The 15934-nt window shown below is 51.0% G+C and overlaps 7 protein-coding genes across 8 annotated transcripts; 4 read left to right on the top strand and 3 right to left on the bottom strand.

The window, feature by feature from the left end:
* The first annotated feature begins 886 nt into the window (after positions 1-886).
* Positions 887-3633, top strand: PV06_06649 (ABC transporter ATP-binding protein ARB1). The gene is made up of 2 exons (XM_016407789.1): positions 887-2989; positions 3050-3633. Exons 1-2 carry the CDS (start codon positions 1209-1211, stop codon positions 3174-3176), a joined length of 1908 nt encoding a protein of 635 aa, XP_016261269.1. The 5' UTR covers positions 887-1208; the 3' UTR covers positions 3177-3633.
* Positions 3634-3889: 256 nt separating this feature from the next.
* PV06_06648 lies at positions 3890-5452 on the top strand. 2 transcript variants are annotated; one of them, XM_016407788.1, is made up of 4 exons: positions 3890-4055; positions 4112-4345; positions 4742-4996; positions 5169-5452. In XM_016407788.1, the coding sequence occupies exons 2-4, from the start codon at positions 4232-4234 to the stop codon at positions 5250-5252; spliced, it is 453 nt and encodes a 150-aa protein (XP_016261268.1). In that variant the 5' UTR covers positions 3890-4055; positions 4112-4231; the 3' UTR covers positions 5253-5452. The 2 variants fall into 2 exon arrangements, with proteins under 2 accessions (XP_016261268.1, XP_016261267.1); XM_016407787.1 differs by having other exon boundaries at positions 3890-4345.
* A 5-nt stretch (positions 5453-5457) lies between these two features.
* Positions 5458-7787, bottom strand: PV06_06647 (uncharacterized protein). The gene has a single exon (XM_016407786.1). The coding sequence runs from the start codon at positions 7719-7721 to the stop codon at positions 5580-5582; it is 2142 nt and encodes a 713-aa protein (XP_016261266.1). The 5' UTR covers positions 7722-7787; the 3' UTR covers positions 5458-5579.
* A 136-nt stretch (positions 7788-7923) lies between these two features.
* PV06_06646 (uncharacterized protein) lies at positions 7924-9848 on the bottom strand. The gene has a single exon (XM_016407785.1). The coding sequence runs from the start codon at positions 9531-9533 to the stop codon at positions 8157-8159; it is 1377 nt and encodes a 458-aa protein (XP_016261265.1). The 5' UTR covers positions 9534-9848; the 3' UTR covers positions 7924-8156.
* A 1785-nt stretch (positions 9849-11633) lies between these two features.
* Positions 11634-13385, top strand: PV06_06645 (uncharacterized protein). Its single transcript, XM_016407784.1, has one exon. It carries the CDS (start codon positions 11794-11796, stop codon positions 12565-12567), a length of 774 nt encoding a protein of 257 aa, XP_016261264.1. The 5' UTR covers positions 11634-11793; the 3' UTR covers positions 12568-13385.
* Positions 12810-13668, bottom strand: PV06_06644 (uncharacterized protein; the record flags this gene model as incomplete). Its single annotated transcript, XM_016407783.1, has 3 exons — positions 12810-13343; positions 13426-13570; positions 13637-13668. The coding sequence occupies 3 exons, from the start codon at positions 13666-13668 to the stop codon at positions 12810-12812; spliced, it is 711 nt and encodes a 236-aa protein (XP_016261263.1).
* Positions 13669-14406: 738 nt separating this feature from the next.
* Positions 14407-15917, top strand: PV06_06643 (uncharacterized protein). The gene has a single exon (XM_016407782.1). The coding sequence runs from the start codon at positions 14807-14809 to the stop codon at positions 15386-15388; it is 582 nt and encodes a 193-aa protein (XP_016261262.1). The 5' UTR covers positions 14407-14806; the 3' UTR covers positions 15389-15917.
* Positions 15918-15934: the final 17 nt, after the last annotated feature.

Here is a 15934-nt window from a genome sequence, read left to right as displayed (position 1 = left end):
TTTCCTCCACTACAAACGGCGCATCTGTCAAACAGAGTGTATCACTGTGGCGCTTCTCAGGTATAAAGTAGTCGAATATCGGATAATTAGTCGAACTCCCACGGCAGACCACGGAGTACCTTTGCCCGGATCGACCAGGACACCGTACATACCCCAAGCAGAGTCTTTTCTTCAAGTGAGTGGTCGTTGCCAAGAGAGTTTCGTACGCCCGGTCGACATCATTGTTACTGTGCAGATATCTATCATATCCGGAAGTGTCCTCCTCCCAGACATGACGAGGCTCTCGGGGAGGCCAGTAGTCATAGACAGGTTGATGCTGGACACGTGGCAAGCGATGCTCTTTGACGCGGCCACCAATTCAAGGTACAAAGACGGGGCGTTTGAGGATCTCCTCCAGAGGGACACCCCGGCACTTCAGGCGGTGGACACCTACCTCGATTCCACGCTCCTGACGAAACGCGAGAGGGCAATCTTCGAACAGATCCGTGTGCTGATCGGCGACGTGGCGACGGAGCAGTCCGAGGACACTCATACGGTGTTGAGGCAAAAGTTTGTCAAAATGGTGTCGGAGGATACGAACTTACAGATGTCGGATCAACATCCGAAACGATCGGACGCCGTCATCGACAGTGTGCACTGGACGTTTGACGGACAGAGATAACGAGGAAGGCTAGTCAGCCTCGAGGATACTTGCTTGGTACGAGTAGACAAGACGAACTTTTCCCACCCTTGCACTCATGTGTCAACGTGATCCGCCGTAGTTTACTGTTGGAGGCTCAGGCCACTTTACCGTAGTCTTGGCCAAAGCCCAGTTTCCAATCCTTGTCCGGCGTTTACGAGAAGGACGAGAGAAGGCGAAAATCTCCCCCGCCGCCACTGCGTCAAGGAATTTTTGAAGATTTTAGGCCTGTGATCTCTGCCTATTGCAATTTCTCAACCACCCAATTCCTTTGTGTATCTCTGCGTCTTTTGCCTGGCATTCTACCCTGCTCGGCTCTTCATTGATTCTTCAGTAATCAATCTTCTCGCCTTTCGTTTGCGGGAATCTGACGACTTGGATCTTTTCCCCCCAAGGCACTGGGCTGCGATAGACGATAAGCCTTTGAGACCCCTCCACAAAAATTGTTTTTTCTTGATCTCCTCAGACCGCCCTCGTCTTTCGTCTTCAACAAAACCCCCTCCCCAACAAACACAAACACAAGTCCACCATGCCTGTCTCCGCTTCCAAGGCGGCCCGTATGGCCAAAAAGGCCGAAAAGGACGGCAAGAAGACGGCGGCCTCCAGACTCTCCTCGAAGGCAGGCTCTAAGAACGCCTCCGCCGCGGGGTCCAAAGCCTCCTCGGTCAACGGCGACGATGGACCCCCCATGCTCGACGAGGACGAACTCGACGCCCCTGCCACGAGCGCCGAGCAGATGAACAAGGTCAAGCAATTGACGGAACAGATGGACAAGCACGGCATCTCGGACAGAGTCACAACCGGTGTGTTGGCGTCCTTGGAATCCAGTCGGGACGTCAAAATCACCTCGGCCTCGTTGGTCTTCCACGGCAAGGTCCTGATCCAGGACTCGACCCTCGAAGTCAACTTCGGTCGAAGATACGGCCTGTTGGGCGAAAACGGTTGCGGCAAGTCGACGCTGCTCAAGGCGATCGACAAGCGAGAGTTCCCCTTCCCTGAACACGTCGACATCTACCTCCTGAACGAAGGTGCCCCCGCGACCGACATGGGTGCTCTGGAGTGGGTCGTCAAAGAGGCGGAGAAAGAAGTCAAGAGGTTGGACGATTTGGCCGAGGAGATTCTCGAGAAAGAGGGACCAGAGAGTCCCACGCTGATGGAGATCTACGAGCGCTCCGAGTCGATGGACCCCAACACTTTCGAAACCCGAGCATCCCTCATCCTCACTGGTCTAGGCTTCAACAAGAAGACCATCCACAAAAAGACCAAGGACATGTCCGGTGGTTGGCGAATGCGTGTCGCCCTGGGACGAGCACTCTTCGTCAAGCCTTCATTGCTTCTTCTCGACGACCCCACCGCCCATCTTGATCTCGAGGCCTGCGTCTGGCTCGAAGAGTACCTCAAGAAGTGGGAAAAGACTTTGATCCTGGTCTCTCACTCCATGGATTTCTTGAACGGTGTTTGCACAAACATGATCGATATGAGACAAAAGACGCTCATGTACTACGGTGGTAACTACGATTCTTACATCAAGACTCGATCGGAAAACGAGACCAATCAACAGAAGGCCTACCTCAAGCAGCAAGAAGAAATTGCCCACATCAAGAAATTTATCGCCTCCGCCGGTACTTACGCCAACTTGGTCCGACAAGCCAAGTCGAGACAAAAGATTTTGGACAAGATGGAGGCCGATGGTTTCATCCAACCCGTCGCACAAGACCGTGTCTTCAGTTTCCGATTCGCCGATGTCGAGAAATTGCCCCCTCCAGTGTTGTCTTTTGACGATGTCACGTTCAGCTACTCTGGCAAGTCCGAAGACAACCTTTACGAGCATCTTGATCTGGGTGTTGACATGGACAGCCGAACAGCCCTTGTCGGTCCGAATGGTGTTGGTAAATCCACCTTGCTGCGAATCATGACTGGCAAACTTTCTCCCACTGGCGGTTCGGTCAGCAGACATACTCACTTGAAACTTGGTCTGTACTCTCAACACTCTGCTGATCAGCTTGACTTGACAAAGTCTGCCCTCGATTTCGTGCGTGACAAGTATTCGAGTGTGTCCCAAGATTACCAATACTGGCGACAACAGTTGGGCCGATATGGTCTGTCTGGTGAATCTCAGACCGCCTTGATGGGTACATTGTCCGAAGGTCAACGATCTCGAGTTGTCTTTGCTCTTCTCGCCATTGAAGGACCCAACATGTTGCTATTGGACGAGCCCACCAACGGTCTCGATATTCCTACCATTGACTCGCTGGCTGATGCTATCAATGCATTCTCTGGTGGTGTCGTTGTGGTTTCTCACGATTTCAGGTATGTTTTTTGTCTCTCAAAGTGATAGCCAGGTGATCATTTGCTAATTAATGTTTCCAGATTGCTCGACAAGATTGCCAAAGATATCATGGTGTGCGAAAACAAGACTGTCCGACGATGGGACGGCAGTATCGGCGAATACAAGAACTATCTACGAAAGAAGATGGTTTCCATGGGTCAAGTTTAAGAGTCTTGACTTGTGGGTTTCGTTGCTTTGCTTCAGACATTGCTTTGCTGTTGCACACCACCTCTTCTTGCATGGCGATAGACTAAACATCTGGCTGGGAAGTCTGATGTTTTTGTGTTTTCTGATGAAATGAAATTGATGACGCTGCATTTCTCTTGTTGAGTTTATTGAGTTTTTATCAAACAAAAAGATAAACCATTGCGGCACTTGCAGGCGTTGGGAATTAGACGGTAAATACCTTTGTTGTTGAAGGGGGAATTCCGAATGGTGGAAAAAAAAGAAAGCACGCTGGATATTCCTGCTACATACCCATGATGGGGGCCCTTGCAACAGGTTGATGATTGACTTGGGGGGTTCGAATGACATATGACTGCTGGACTCAATGAGTTGAAATGGTCAAGAAGAACTTCATAGGTATCTCTACCAAGATTATTTGAACTGAAAATATCAACTTTTACCAATTGCTTGCCTCGGGGACTTTTGTTGATAATATGCTGTCGGTATTCGGTGTTGGATACCGATCAACGCCGGTGAGAGAAAAGGAGTGTTACACATGTAGGTGGGTAGAGGAGGAGGAGGAGGAGGATGAGAGGGAGGATGAAAGGGGGTTGGAAGAAGAGTGTACGTATGTATGTCACCATTAACCCACAAAAGGTAAGACCAGTGACATACTCGGTACAGACCATGAACCACTCATTACGTCGCTTTCTCTCTCTCTCTCTCTCTCTCTCTCTCACACACACACACACACATGATAACATCTTTTAAAAGGCAAGTATCAGAGAGGGGAATCTTTTTCATCATTTTAATCGAAAGTGGGATACTCACTCGAAAAAGAAGTACCTTGTTGCGATTGTCCTTTGAATACGTCACAATAAGGTCCGTACCTCATTTTAACCCTGTTACGGAGTCCAGAACGAATCAATCTGTTACAGAAGACAGAACTTCCATTGAACCAGTATTGCAGCGGTACTGGACATTTACATTTAAAAAAAGGCATCCCTTATCGGTGATTGATTTGTTCTTCCCACCACCAAAAATCCTCCTCAATAGACATGTCGAGCAACAATAAAGAAAGTGATCAACGTCAACCTCGACCGGTTCATGTCACTTTATCAAAGGACGTCAAGACTGGTAAAGATGGACAGACTGAAGGGATGGAAAGACAGGTCAGTGCCATTTTTTTTATTTTAAACCGAGTCTAGCACAAAACTTATTGCCTTCTTTTTTTTTTTGTGTGTGTGTGTGTGGTTTGTTGTACAATTACCTGTATGGAGTATGTGATGTACCCTGTTCTCACACTCAGTGAGAGTATGTGGATACTACAACTGGAAAGGTAGGAATGTCAGGTTCCACATCAAAGTCCAGAGGTGTTGGTGATGTGTACTTCCTTCAATACTGTCGCTCGCCTCCTCTTATTCCTCCTTGTCCTTCTTCCTCCTGTTCTTTCTTCTCATCTTCTCCTCTTTTGGTTTTGTTTTTGTGCAATTCATCCACTCCTAACTAACCATTCAGTTTTTGTTCCTGTCGTCACTAACTGACACGTTTTGTTCGTGGTTCATCAGGCCGCCATAGTCAACTTGTCCCCTTCGATCTGTGGTACGTTGATGAGGGCGCACCCTCATTCTTCGTCGGCGGTTCATCACCACGGTGATCAAGACACCATAGTTTACGCGGTCAGTGGTCACGGGACCGTGGTCACCTCTTCGAATGACGTCGAGGGAGACCTCAGACAAGACCTCAACCCGGGAGATTGGGCCCTCATCCCGGCTTACAGGGAACATCAGGAAGTCAATGATGGTGACGAGGAGGTCGTCTGGGTGAGTTTGACTGTGTCTCTCGTTACCACCGCCACCACCACGACGCATCCGCCAAACTCCTCAACTGTCAACAATTTACTTTCTTTTCTTTCTTCTCTTCCAGGCCCACCAAAAAAATCACAGAGATGTATCTGATACTGACGTTTTGCCGGGTTTCGATGATGTCATCTAGGTGATCGTACGTGCTCCTTCAGGGGCACCAGTGGTTGAAAACCTAAGTGGTTGGGGAGAGAGTAGAAAAGGGACGCACCAATAAATAGGTGAGGAGGGGAGGGACTTGGAAAAAACACTTGCAAAGCCCCCTTGCGTGGTAAGTGAGGACCAGGGAATCGAAATTCAAACAGAGATATGTGGTATTACTGTACTTAACCTGGGTCCTGTATACATATAATCAGACGCAGAATGGTACAAACATCATACCTCTCAGTTGAGAAGACTAGGATACTTGTTGAAAATTGATGGGCATCGTTTGAATACACTTTCCTAGTCGTATTTACATCGGCTACACTCTGTACATCTATCGACCCCTATCCAGACCGACCCTTTTCGAAAAACTCTTTTGGTATTTTGCCTCGGTCGAAGGCTACTGACCATCTACTTCCTCATCCTCGTCGTCATCTTCACCTTGCTCTTCATCTTCATCATCCTCATCAAGACCCCCCTCCTCCTCTTCCTCTTCATCCCCATCAACGTCATCCCACGCATCTTCGCTAACCTGGACTTCCCCTTTGATATCCCACCTGTCCCCCTTGGCAGCCCGACTCACGTACTTGACAAACCTCAACGTTCCTTTGTCCCTGAGTACGACACTAAACCTGTTCCACGCCGGTGGACTCGTGAACAAGATCCCATCGTCCTCGTCGTTCTCGCCCATCGAAGAGGACTTGTAAACGGCCGGATCGGCCTTCTTGCCCACGTTGGGCAGTGACTTGGAGTGGACCGAGGCGTTGTCATCATCGTCCCCTGCCATGTAGACTTCCTCACCACCGTACTCGATCTCCGTCGGCAACGAAACCTGCACCTTCTCGGGCTCGACGACGGCTGTCGCTTTTCCTTTGCCCTTGTCGTGGCTCTCGTCCGTATCTTCCACGGCCGAGAAGCCGTTGTGCAACACCTTTTCGGCCATTTCGAACCCTTCCTCTGCTTTCTGGGCATCTCCATTGTTCTCACCGCCGTCGTCCGCATCCTCTTCGACCTTTTCCCACCCTCCACTCGGCGTCATCGAAATGGTAAATTCGAGTTGTGGCTGCTCTCCGTGGAACGGGTTCGCCAGCGCATAGTCCTTTCCACGCCGGAACCTCCTCGCAATCACGTTCTGTCTGACCAGACTCTTCGTCTTCAGTCCCGTGACCAACGCCAACCACTTTTTGAAGGCGTGTGAATGGAGCAGATCCGTCAGGACCCGAGAAACAGGCGTCTTGTCTCTGTGTAGCGCTTCGACGCCTTGCAGATATGCGAAGCGATGCTTGTGCGGGGGCCGGGCCACACTCCAGTTCGACGGATCAGATTTGGATTGTGACGTCTTTTCATCCGACGAACCCTCCTCGACGGCGCTTATGTACCCCTTCAACTCGTTTGCAAACTTTGGGTTGAAAAAGTGCTCGAGCTGCAGCACCGACACGTCGGCGAAGGAGGAACTGAAGTCGTCAATCATGTCCGGCGTCAGGTAATGCGGCGTGACGTAGTGCAGTAAGAAGGTCAGGTCCTGCTCAGTGAGCACCTCGTCATCGAGGTCTTCTCTGTCGCCCGGATCGACCTCCCTCCCCGAGGCGTGACTGTCCATGACCTGTCGCGGCTCGTCGAAGTGGCGAAACACCAACTGCGGCTCGTCAAACTCGTTGGCCGCACCTTTGAGTTGCGCGAGACTCGACCTTTGAGCCTGTGCCTGCTCGACGCCTTCTTCGAACCCGTCCTCCCCCTCCTGCGGGATGTGGAACCACCCGCTGATCGCCATGCGGATTCGACCTCCGTCGTCGGCCTCCTCGGTGTCGGGGCCGCGGGGGTACACCTCCTCGACGTCGTGGTAGCTCTCACCCGGTCGGACGGCGAAGAAACTCAACTGCCCGAATGACGGGGGGACGTTGAGACTGTGTTCGGCCAGAGGGACCTGGATGTCTTCGCCCGCGTTGTTCTTTTTGGTCTCCGTCGGGAACAGCCTCAGCCCCCCACCCCATCCCGCCTGCCACGGACGATCGGGGTCCGTCAGGTACAAAATGTAGCTCACCCTCCTGCTGCCTATCACGTCGTCGTGGCAGAGCAGGTAACTGCCCGGTGTGTACACGTTGACCGCCATGTCGGTCTTTTCCCCAGACACTTTCCCCGCGCCCGTGACCGTCGACACCCACTCTCGAAAGTCGGAACTGTACAAGGCATCGCGGAGACGTACGAGACTGGGTAGGTGTCTGAGGGACTCGGCGTCGAGGTTGGAAAGGTTGGCGAGGTCGCCCGACTGGTGGATGCGGTAGATGTCCGTCTCCTTGAGCGTGAAGTGGATGTATGAGATGATTTCGCTCCTGACGGACCGGAGGAGGGTATCTTGGATCAGCGAAGGTACGACGGCGTGGGGATACGGTCCTGAACTCGCGTAGTCCTTGCGGAAGGATTGCACCGTCTTCTCATTGAAGAGGTCGGAGCGGAATGCTGACTTGATTTCCGGGGTTTCATCGCCGGTGGTGTTGCGCTTTTTGGAGGGAGGAGATTCACTTTCTATTCCTTTGCGTTTCATTGTGAATGGTCTTGCGCCTGAGATCTTCTTCTTATGCTCATAGCACGAGGTTCAGAAAATTGTACAGAATCAATGGTGATGCGGAGAAAAATTTATATGCTGCGGAGATAATCAGGTCAACCAGTTCAAGCAGCTCACACCATGGTGTTTTTGTATCAGACCACTACCACTACCAAGTAAATACATAGTACACAGAAATCATAGCATATTGATCATTGGCCTACGTATAAATGGTATCTTTGCTTGTGGGGGTATTTTACTTTTAAAAAGATCGTACCGCTTAGCCATAACACACGTTTGAGAGGCTCCTCCATAGCGCCTTGCTAAACTCATGAATGCTCAACTTTTCATGATTGCATTTTCGTCGTTGAGAGAATAAATTGGAGAGAGTGCAACGGAAAATCACGGAAAATCATTCTTCATCCTCTTTCCCAGCTATTTGGTGCGGTGTTCTTTCTCTTTGCTGAACAGGCCAAATGAACTAGATAATTTGGTGCGTGGACTTGCTGTACCTCGCGAACTGCTTTCAGATATAGACATAGAACCTCGAGCAGGCGATTTCTTCTTGTCTTGTGCGGGGGGGTGGAGATGTCGCGAACTCGAAGACGAGGTCTTCAATGCTGCTTGGTTGCTGACTTTTCCATTCCGGGGAGATGAATAGTTCGTCGAAGATTGCTGATCGTTTTCGTTCTTGTTCGGGAAAACCAATGCTTCTGCTTCACCGGCCAGGAAACCTGGGCCAATTGAGTCGCGGTTACTTTTGAAAGCAGCATGTGAGCCTAGAACTCCAGGCCCGGAAGATGCTAGGTTGACTTCGTCGTCATCCTCGCAATCGTCCTCCGTGCACGATTGGAGAATTTGGTGTAATGAGACTGGTGCTGCTGAGCTTACCTCTTGATCAACAGCGGCAGAGAGCGAATGCGGTACATCATCTTCAGAACCCATGCTAGCGGCATTTGACTCAAAAGACAAGGTTGTAGGACGAGACAAATCCGATCGTTGTTGCGACGCCAGATCCCCTGAGGAATTGACTGATGGTGCGTAGTAATGAGCTCGTGTTGAATTAGTACGAGAGCTGCTTGATCCACGGTCTTCATATCGGCCAAATGAGCCAGTGGTTGAGCTGGAGCTTCGGCTGTCGAGCCGCCTTCGGTCTCTGTCTCGACCTTCGCGACTGTGATAGCCGGAATCATAGAAGGGAAGGGAGTTTGCGCCAGCAAATTTGTCTTGCTCCTTCTCTCTAGCTTTTCTTTCTTTCTCTCTTTTCTTGACTCCGTCGGGAATGCCATCCCATTTTGAGTTGACTTTAGGTACATGCTTGGGCATCTGCTCCAGGCTCACATTGGGAACTTTTGTAGCGCTGGTCGAACCATGCTGTGCTTTTAGTTGTGCCTTAACCTGATCTAATGCTGCCTGTGACGGCTCCTTCTGGAACAGCCCACCGAATACCGAAGACTTCTTCTTTTGCTGTTGTTGCTGCACAGGCCGAGCTATGCTTGAAGGTTGGCTATCCTTCTCCTGCTGGACCTGTTTGGCATGCTGCTCCAGAATTTTATTCTGGGCCTGTTCTCGGAGTTGTCGAATAGTCAGTCGAGGTTGGCACTGCTGGTGTTCTTCAGAGCTTCCTCTATCTCCACCAAGCTCTGCATTTGAATCCTTCGTCAGTTTCTGTGTAGGCAGACTGCAACTATCTGTCTCTGGAAGGCTTGGTAGATTCTCATGGCCTTCTGATATGCTTGCATTGGTGTAGGACAATTTTGAAAATGTCTGCGATTGACTAGATGACATGCGAGCTGATGTGGTGGTGGTCATCGCGCTATGAAGGAGCGCTTGGAGAGAGGAAAGGCGGCATACATTTGCTGGTGCAGCGTTGCAAGAGAAAAGCTTCAAAAAGATTCTCGTGCGGTGGAACGGTCGTACAATTGACTTACAGAGGAAGTAAACAGGGATACCTTCCTTTATGTTGCCTGGAGAGTTGTCAAGATGGTGTGGCAAGAGCGTTGAGTGGACAAGGGACGATGAAGAGGGGCTCTTTCTCGGCTATCTGGCATGTGGAGAGCAGGTGGAACTCGGAGGAGACGTCCAGAAAATGGGCGAAGCAAAAGACGGCAGCAAGTTGTGTTGAGAAGACGACTAGAGGGGCGAATACCACCTAGTGCGGTTGATGTTCTCAATGTTTGAGATGGGCGGACGAGATCGACAGGAAGGCACAGTGGGTGAATGAGAGGGATCTTCTCCGCTGGGGCAGGATCGTCGATGGAAAAAACGTGTCTTGAGAATGTGACAGGTACACTACTTATCAAATAGGAACATGGGCGGCCTCTCCCGGGGCACGAATCATAGGTACAGTGTAGTAATTCGTACAATCACTCCGTCCTGGTAGCCGGTGAAGGGCTCATCACAAGACCCTGGGCGGAGTAGAGCAACCTTAGAGGGGCCTCTGACAGGCCCAGGGCACCCTTCGAGCTGCATGGCAGGACGCAAGCCAAAATCCACGAGGCAATGGAGACATGTTAAGAAGGAGGGACATCGTATTCATGGTGTCGTTTCGTACTCCCTAGCCGGTTGCTGGGATGTCTTCCGTCTGGATTGTACCAGATATAGACGAACAAACTGTGGGAGTCGCGTCGAAAAGTCTCATGGCTGCCGCTGAGATTGGTCGATGATGCATGGACTCACACGTAAAAAAAAATAGACTTACGTTACTCTGTAATGGTCGATCCAACGTGGCGCATCCTTGTGCCTCTCCAGGGTCTTGTTCGGCTCGTGCTTCTGTCACACTGACTCGTGGGCACGAGGCAAACAAAAACCTTTTTCTCCGGTACGAGTGTCTTGTTGCGTCCTGCAGAAAGCCGACCCAGGCGAGTAATGCAGGTCGTAGACCTCGGAATGGTACTGAGTGAAACTTCCACATGTAAGCCAAAGGCACCTCGGTCGTCCTTATTGCTGCCACATAATCCAATTGATACATCGGTGAGATTGTTTGTATCCCCACAGCTGGCACAGATGAGACGCCAAAGGGTCCATGCATGCGCCTCCCGCAAGGTATTGTGCTCGTGGCTTTTTGGTCCCCTTCGCACATGCCATTACGGGTGCCAGGTCTCTGTTGTTGGTTTGTTGTTGCTCCGGGGTAATGTTCAGGGAGACCGATGGCCCCATAGTAGACCGAGGTGACAAGCTACGTTGGCACAATGCCGACCGTAAGAGTTGACATTTCTTCCTTGTCGACTCATTCGTTTTGAGGCCTCGATTTTAACTCAGTGACATGGTTGTTGTTGCTGTTGTTGCTGTTGTTGGAGGGAGTGGTAACAATCGACCTCGACATGTCTTGCTAAGCAATCATCCACGGTGATCAATGGAAATGCACATGGAAAATGTTCTAAACGCAGAAGGCAAATCTGTATGAGCGACGGATAAGATGAGACGGACTGGTGAACCGTGCGTACCTTACCTAAGGACTAAGCTGTACGGGGATGAGGCTGTCGGTACTCAGGAAGCCCCTCATGCCTAGAGGTGTTTGAATTAGCGATCGAGACTGGCCAGCCAAACATGTAGGCACCGAGGGCTGCTAAACTCATGCCTGAGAAACCCCCATCAACATCATTTCCCGCCTTCCGAAGGGTCCCCGCAATCGAGTCTTCGCCCTCGGTGCTTTAGTCATGATTGGGGTCGTTTCTGTGTGGCTTGGACTACTCTGTACTCCGTATAGTGCTGCCTATTTGGCCTATTTGGCCTATTTGCCTCTTGTATCTTTTCTCGCGATTCCCACCAGGTACATCGGACGGACAGGCGTGCGCGAAACTTTGTCCGTAGAACCACCTCAACTCATTTTTTTCAGTGCGATCGTCTATTCTGTTTGTTTGTTGCTTGTGGGGGGCTACGACAAGTCATCCTTTCTGCGAGTGCAAAATCGGCTGGTCAAAGGACAACCACATCGTCCACGACATACATTTTCACGCCAATTGCACATTTCTAAGCATTCCGCCACTCGACTCTTCCTCAGGCCAGCACAATATCTCCTCGGCCAGTGTTGTCCATCTACTTTCGGACGAGAACTCGACGGTCTCTTTGGATGACAGAGGAGACTCCTGGCTACCCACATGCTGGCGTTCCGCGCCCGTCTGTACTGCTCAAACTGGTCATGCCTGACACTGAGCGGCAGCAAGACCAACACCAGCAACAACACCAGCAGCAGACATCCCAAACGGGCATCAGTCAATCTATCGAACATGACTCCAGCCATAGTCCAGAACGGCCGTCATATTCTCCTGTAACTCCGACTCTGTCGCATACCGACCTTCCAAATCCGAACGACACTTCCGATGACTTGCCACAATGGCTGGATGATGAGCCAGAGTCGCTCCCGGTGAACCTGGACGATAACCCCGACGCCATTGCTCTGAGGTCAGCATTATCCGTTTTACAAATTCAACGGCAGCGGGCGCTACAGGATATGCGCGACCTGGAGAAAATGAAGAATGCGGCCCTTGAGGATCCTGAGCAGTTTATCAAAGACCTCGGCCAAGGCAAGTTGGCACATTCGACTCAAGACGAAGTCGACATGGTTGGCTTTGACAATTCGACAGGGGAAACAGCAGAAGACACTTCAAAGTTCGGGAAATTACCTAATGCACAACAAGTGTTTCGGACTCCTCCTATTGAATGGGCAAAGTATCACATTGTTGGTGAACCATTAGATCGACTGCACGAGGTACAGCAGCATTATCCGGGCTATACCGAAGAGACGAACGGCACTGGCAATCGATCAACACCCCAGGTCATTGCGGCACCTTACCGACCGTTTGTAGACGAACTGGAACGTGGGGAAACACCGAAAAAGCCATGAAATGAAGCCCAAACCAAGTGAATATTGATCCACGCACTTTGCATGGAATGCCTGGACCGCGTCGGCGTCACGCATCTCTATGCCTTTTAATCCTGCGTTAATAACATAAGTTCATGCTTTCCCAGCTCGACCGCATCCCAATGGTCTGCGAGTATGATAGTGTCCGATCTCAAGCCTGGCCCTGGACGTCCGCGACACAATCGACTCCACGTATAGCTTCCTTTGACTTACTCCAAGCCAGTCTATTTCATGGTGATGTTCTTTACCATGCGCTTGAATTGAGCGAACTCGGCGCGGTGATTGGCGAGCTCCAGTTGATCTGCGCGTCTGCACAAAGGACAACGCGGACCACGGACCCTCGCTCGTTTGGTCGCTCCAGCATTCTCGACACTTGGGTCCTCACGATCTCCTCCCCATCCTCCTGCGTTGTCTGGATGAGTGGTGTCGATGAGCTGGTTGCATTTGTAGCACAGCCGGTATTTTCCTGCCGGTCTCATGAATCCCTGGTTGACGCGGACGAGCACTTGCAGACGATGGATATCGGTAACTCGCTGTGGGCGTGGAAGGTAGTACTGCTTTGTATCGATGCCGTTGACTTCCACTGTTACCATCTTGTCCTTGAGGTGCTCGTACGTCTGGGCGTTTGCTTTGCAGGTCAGCGCAAGTGCGGCTCGGTCGGCGTCCAACGGAAGAAGTTTGAAGATGGTATGAATCACTTCAATAGGCAACTTGGAGAGAAGGTTATTGGTCTGCCCGTTCGGCTCGTTGAGGTAGATCTGCAAACAAGATCATAGTGAGCAAAGGAAGGAGAAGAAAAGAAACTCATGTTTTTGGGGGTTCTGCAAAGTCCTCCCTCACCTTTTCAGGGATTTTGGTGATCTTGTACTTGAAGTAATGATGTCCATTCATCCGATCGACAATCTTCTTCTCTTTCAAGATGTTGGCCATGGCATTTCTGATGTTGTCGATGTGTCGCCGAAGTTCTCGTTCTGCCCTGGAGCGCCTGATGGAAGCAAGTTAGTTTCGATGAGAGATGAACTCAAATCCAGGGTGATATTTGTCAACTGACTGAGCTGGAGTGGTATGGGTTTGGTCAGACATTGCGAAATCGAGTCCGACAAAGCAATGCCGAGGGTACCCGTTGAATGATTTTAGTTGTGATCAAGGTCTGGATATCAAGGGGGACGATGGATGGTTTGACGACTCGAAAGTAAGAGTTGGAAGTTGAGAGTGAGTTGAAGAACAATCCACCTGACTAATGTCCCTGAGGTACGGCACCCGAGACGAAGCCTTCCACAGCCCAGCATCGACTCTATGTCGTCGACGACGAGAACTAGGTGAAAATATGTGAAGAGCGAAATGAGGGACATGTCAGCCAGGTCTTTATTCTCATCCAAAATTGATGTGAGAGAAAACGAGATGACATCGCTTTGGAGACGGCGGCGCTCTCAAAGGAAGGTCAATCCAAAACAATGAGAGGACAAGAGTCAAACTCAGGTAGAGCATATTACGGCCACGGCCGTGGTCATTCCAAGACCGCGGAACAAACTACGATCTAGATAAACATACTTTTTTTTCGATGGCTGGTGGTGATGAGAAACTACGAAGACAGATACGAAGATTTCATGTTCGGCATACAAAGGTCTATGTCAATAGTCGCCTTAGCTTTCTAACCGTAGGTGAAGCTGGTGTCCATGTCACGTGGTGTCTATACAAAACCCCTTTGGGTGGTGTTCCATGTTAGCGTCATGTTGATCATGGTGTCAGTGACGTCACACATGATATTTCCCCAAGCCAAAATGGTGAATGAGAAGCTGTGGATGCCATGACAGCATTGATCCCAAGCCCAAGGGCCAAAATGATAATTTGTGCGACGAAGGGGGGAGGGGGGCATAATGCTCTTCTATCTGTGACCTAGGCTATCTGCGAAGATAAATTAATTGGCCTCTCCGAATTTCCCATATCTTCCTCATACACCTACTTTACTTCGTGACCTCAGTACTGTGCTCATACTCCAGTTCCAGCAGTTTAGTCTTGCAGCACCGGAAAGAAACGGAGTGGCTCTTTGGTCCTTTTCTAGAAGACATTCGAAAGAGCTCGTCACTCGTGTCACAAATTTTAACGAGAGTTTCGCAGAGTTTGCAACGCTAGGAGCACTGTGCTCTCTCTACACCTCTCCCTCTCTACCTTTGATTCCGACAAAGCCTACCTGAAGAGTCACTATACCTCCTCTTCCACCATGTCCGCCCTCGACCCCAGCGCACCCTCACAACCCACCCAGCAGACGGGCCTCAACCAGGCGGGTAACCCGGCGTCCAAGACGACGGCCGAACAAGCCACCTCTCGCGCCGACACGTCCAACGGCAAGGACGCCCGGATCATCGACCACCGGGAGAGCCACGACGTCCCTTCGCAGCACAGCGGGGCCGCGCACCCAGGCGCTCGAGGATCCGGTGCCCGAGGGCCCCTGACCGAGAACCTCATCCCCGAATCCGACGCGCAGAATTATTCGCAAAACAGTGAACTGGAGGGCGAGCAGATGCGCATGGCGGGAGAAGGGGACGTCGCGAGGGCGGTGCGTCGGGGCGGCGGCGGTGGCCACGCCGGTGAAGAGAGCCTCACCGCCGACGTCGACAGAAAACAGGCCGAGCACGAGGCGGAACTGCACAAGCGAGGGGAGCGGACGGGCAAGGAGATCGAGGAGGAAGGGAACGAAGATTGGACGGGCAAAAAGGCGGACGTGGCGAGTGCGTTGGTTGGAGGGAGGGAACGCATCGACGAGGGCGAGAGGCCCAAGGTGGTGCTTGCCGCGGAGGAGTAGAGGTTGAATCGAGGCTACGCGGTGGTTGAAGGGACGAATTTTTTTTTGTAAGGCACAAAAGTCAGAAGAGGTCGTGACGAGCTGATTTGGTTCAGACCTCAGAAGAAATGGTTGTGCCATTTGCATTTCACATCCTGGTCAACCGTGGGCCTCCTTTGGCTACCGATTTGGTCACAACATTCGCGCGATCCAGCCGCGTGATTTATGATAACTGAACGTTCTTCCTCTATCAACGGCTCCGAATCGACCGTCGACCTCGACGATAGAAGCCCCTATGTATCATTACCCACAGAATCTGAGAACGTTCAATTAGTAGAAAGAGAGAGATGGGTAATCAAATACCCAGCAATGATTTCTGACGTGTACCTTTGAGGATTGTCACCTGTTTGGCTTTGTACCTCTTGGACCTGGCCCGGTAGTGCTTCCAAGCCAGTCCCCAACACTCTCTCAAAATAGCCGTCTGTGCGTCGTCTCCGACCATAAAACAAAGACGTTGTTGCAGTCGACGTCTTTGTATACCCGACTTAGGACGTTGGGCGTGGCAAC

Source organism: Exophiala oligosperma (genome assembly GCF_000835515.1).
Source record: "Exophiala oligosperma strain CBS 72588 unplaced genomic scaffold supercont1.6, whole genome shotgun sequence".
Lineage (NCBI taxonomy): Eukaryota > Fungi > Ascomycota > Eurotiomycetes > Chaetothyriales > Herpotrichiellaceae > Exophiala > Exophiala oligosperma.
The sequence above is the reverse complement of the archived record's forward strand: the minus strand, read 5'-3'. Positions and strand labels throughout refer to the sequence as shown.

Bases quoted from the DNA above. Each gene is read 5' to 3' on its own strand.
- PV06_06649 (XM_016407789.1), top strand. From the start codon at position 1,209: ATGCCTGTCTCCGCTTCCAAGGCGGCCCGTATGGCCAAAAAGGCCGAA. The intron at 2,990-3,049 runs GTATGTTTTTTG...TAATGTTTCCAG, and splicing joins GTGGTTTCTCACGATTTCAG to ATTGCTCGACAAGATTGCCA.
- PV06_06648 (XM_016407788.1), top strand. From the start codon at position 4,232: ATGTCGAGCAACAATAAAGAAAGTGATCAACGTCAACCTCGACCGGTT. The intron at 4,346-4,741 runs GTCAGTGCCATT...GTGGTTCATCAG, and splicing joins CTGAAGGGATGGAAAGACAG to GCCGCCATAGTCAACTTGTC. The intron at 4,997-5,168 runs GTGAGTTTGACT...GATGTCATCTAG, and splicing joins GTGACGAGGAGGTCGTCTGG to GTGATCGTACGTGCTCCTTC.
- PV06_06647 (XM_016407786.1), bottom strand. From the start codon at position 7,721: ATGAAACGCAAAGGAATAGAAAGTGAATCTCCTCCCTCCAAAAAGCGC.
- PV06_06646 (XM_016407785.1), bottom strand. From the start codon at position 9,533: ATGACCACCACCACATCAGCTCGCATGTCATCTAGTCAATCGCAGACA.
- PV06_06645 (XM_016407784.1), top strand. From the start codon at position 11,794: ATGACAGAGGAGACTCCTGGCTACCCACATGCTGGCGTTCCGCGCCCG.
- PV06_06643 (XM_016407782.1), top strand. From the start codon at position 14,807: ATGTCCGCCCTCGACCCCAGCGCACCCTCACAACCCACCCAGCAGACG.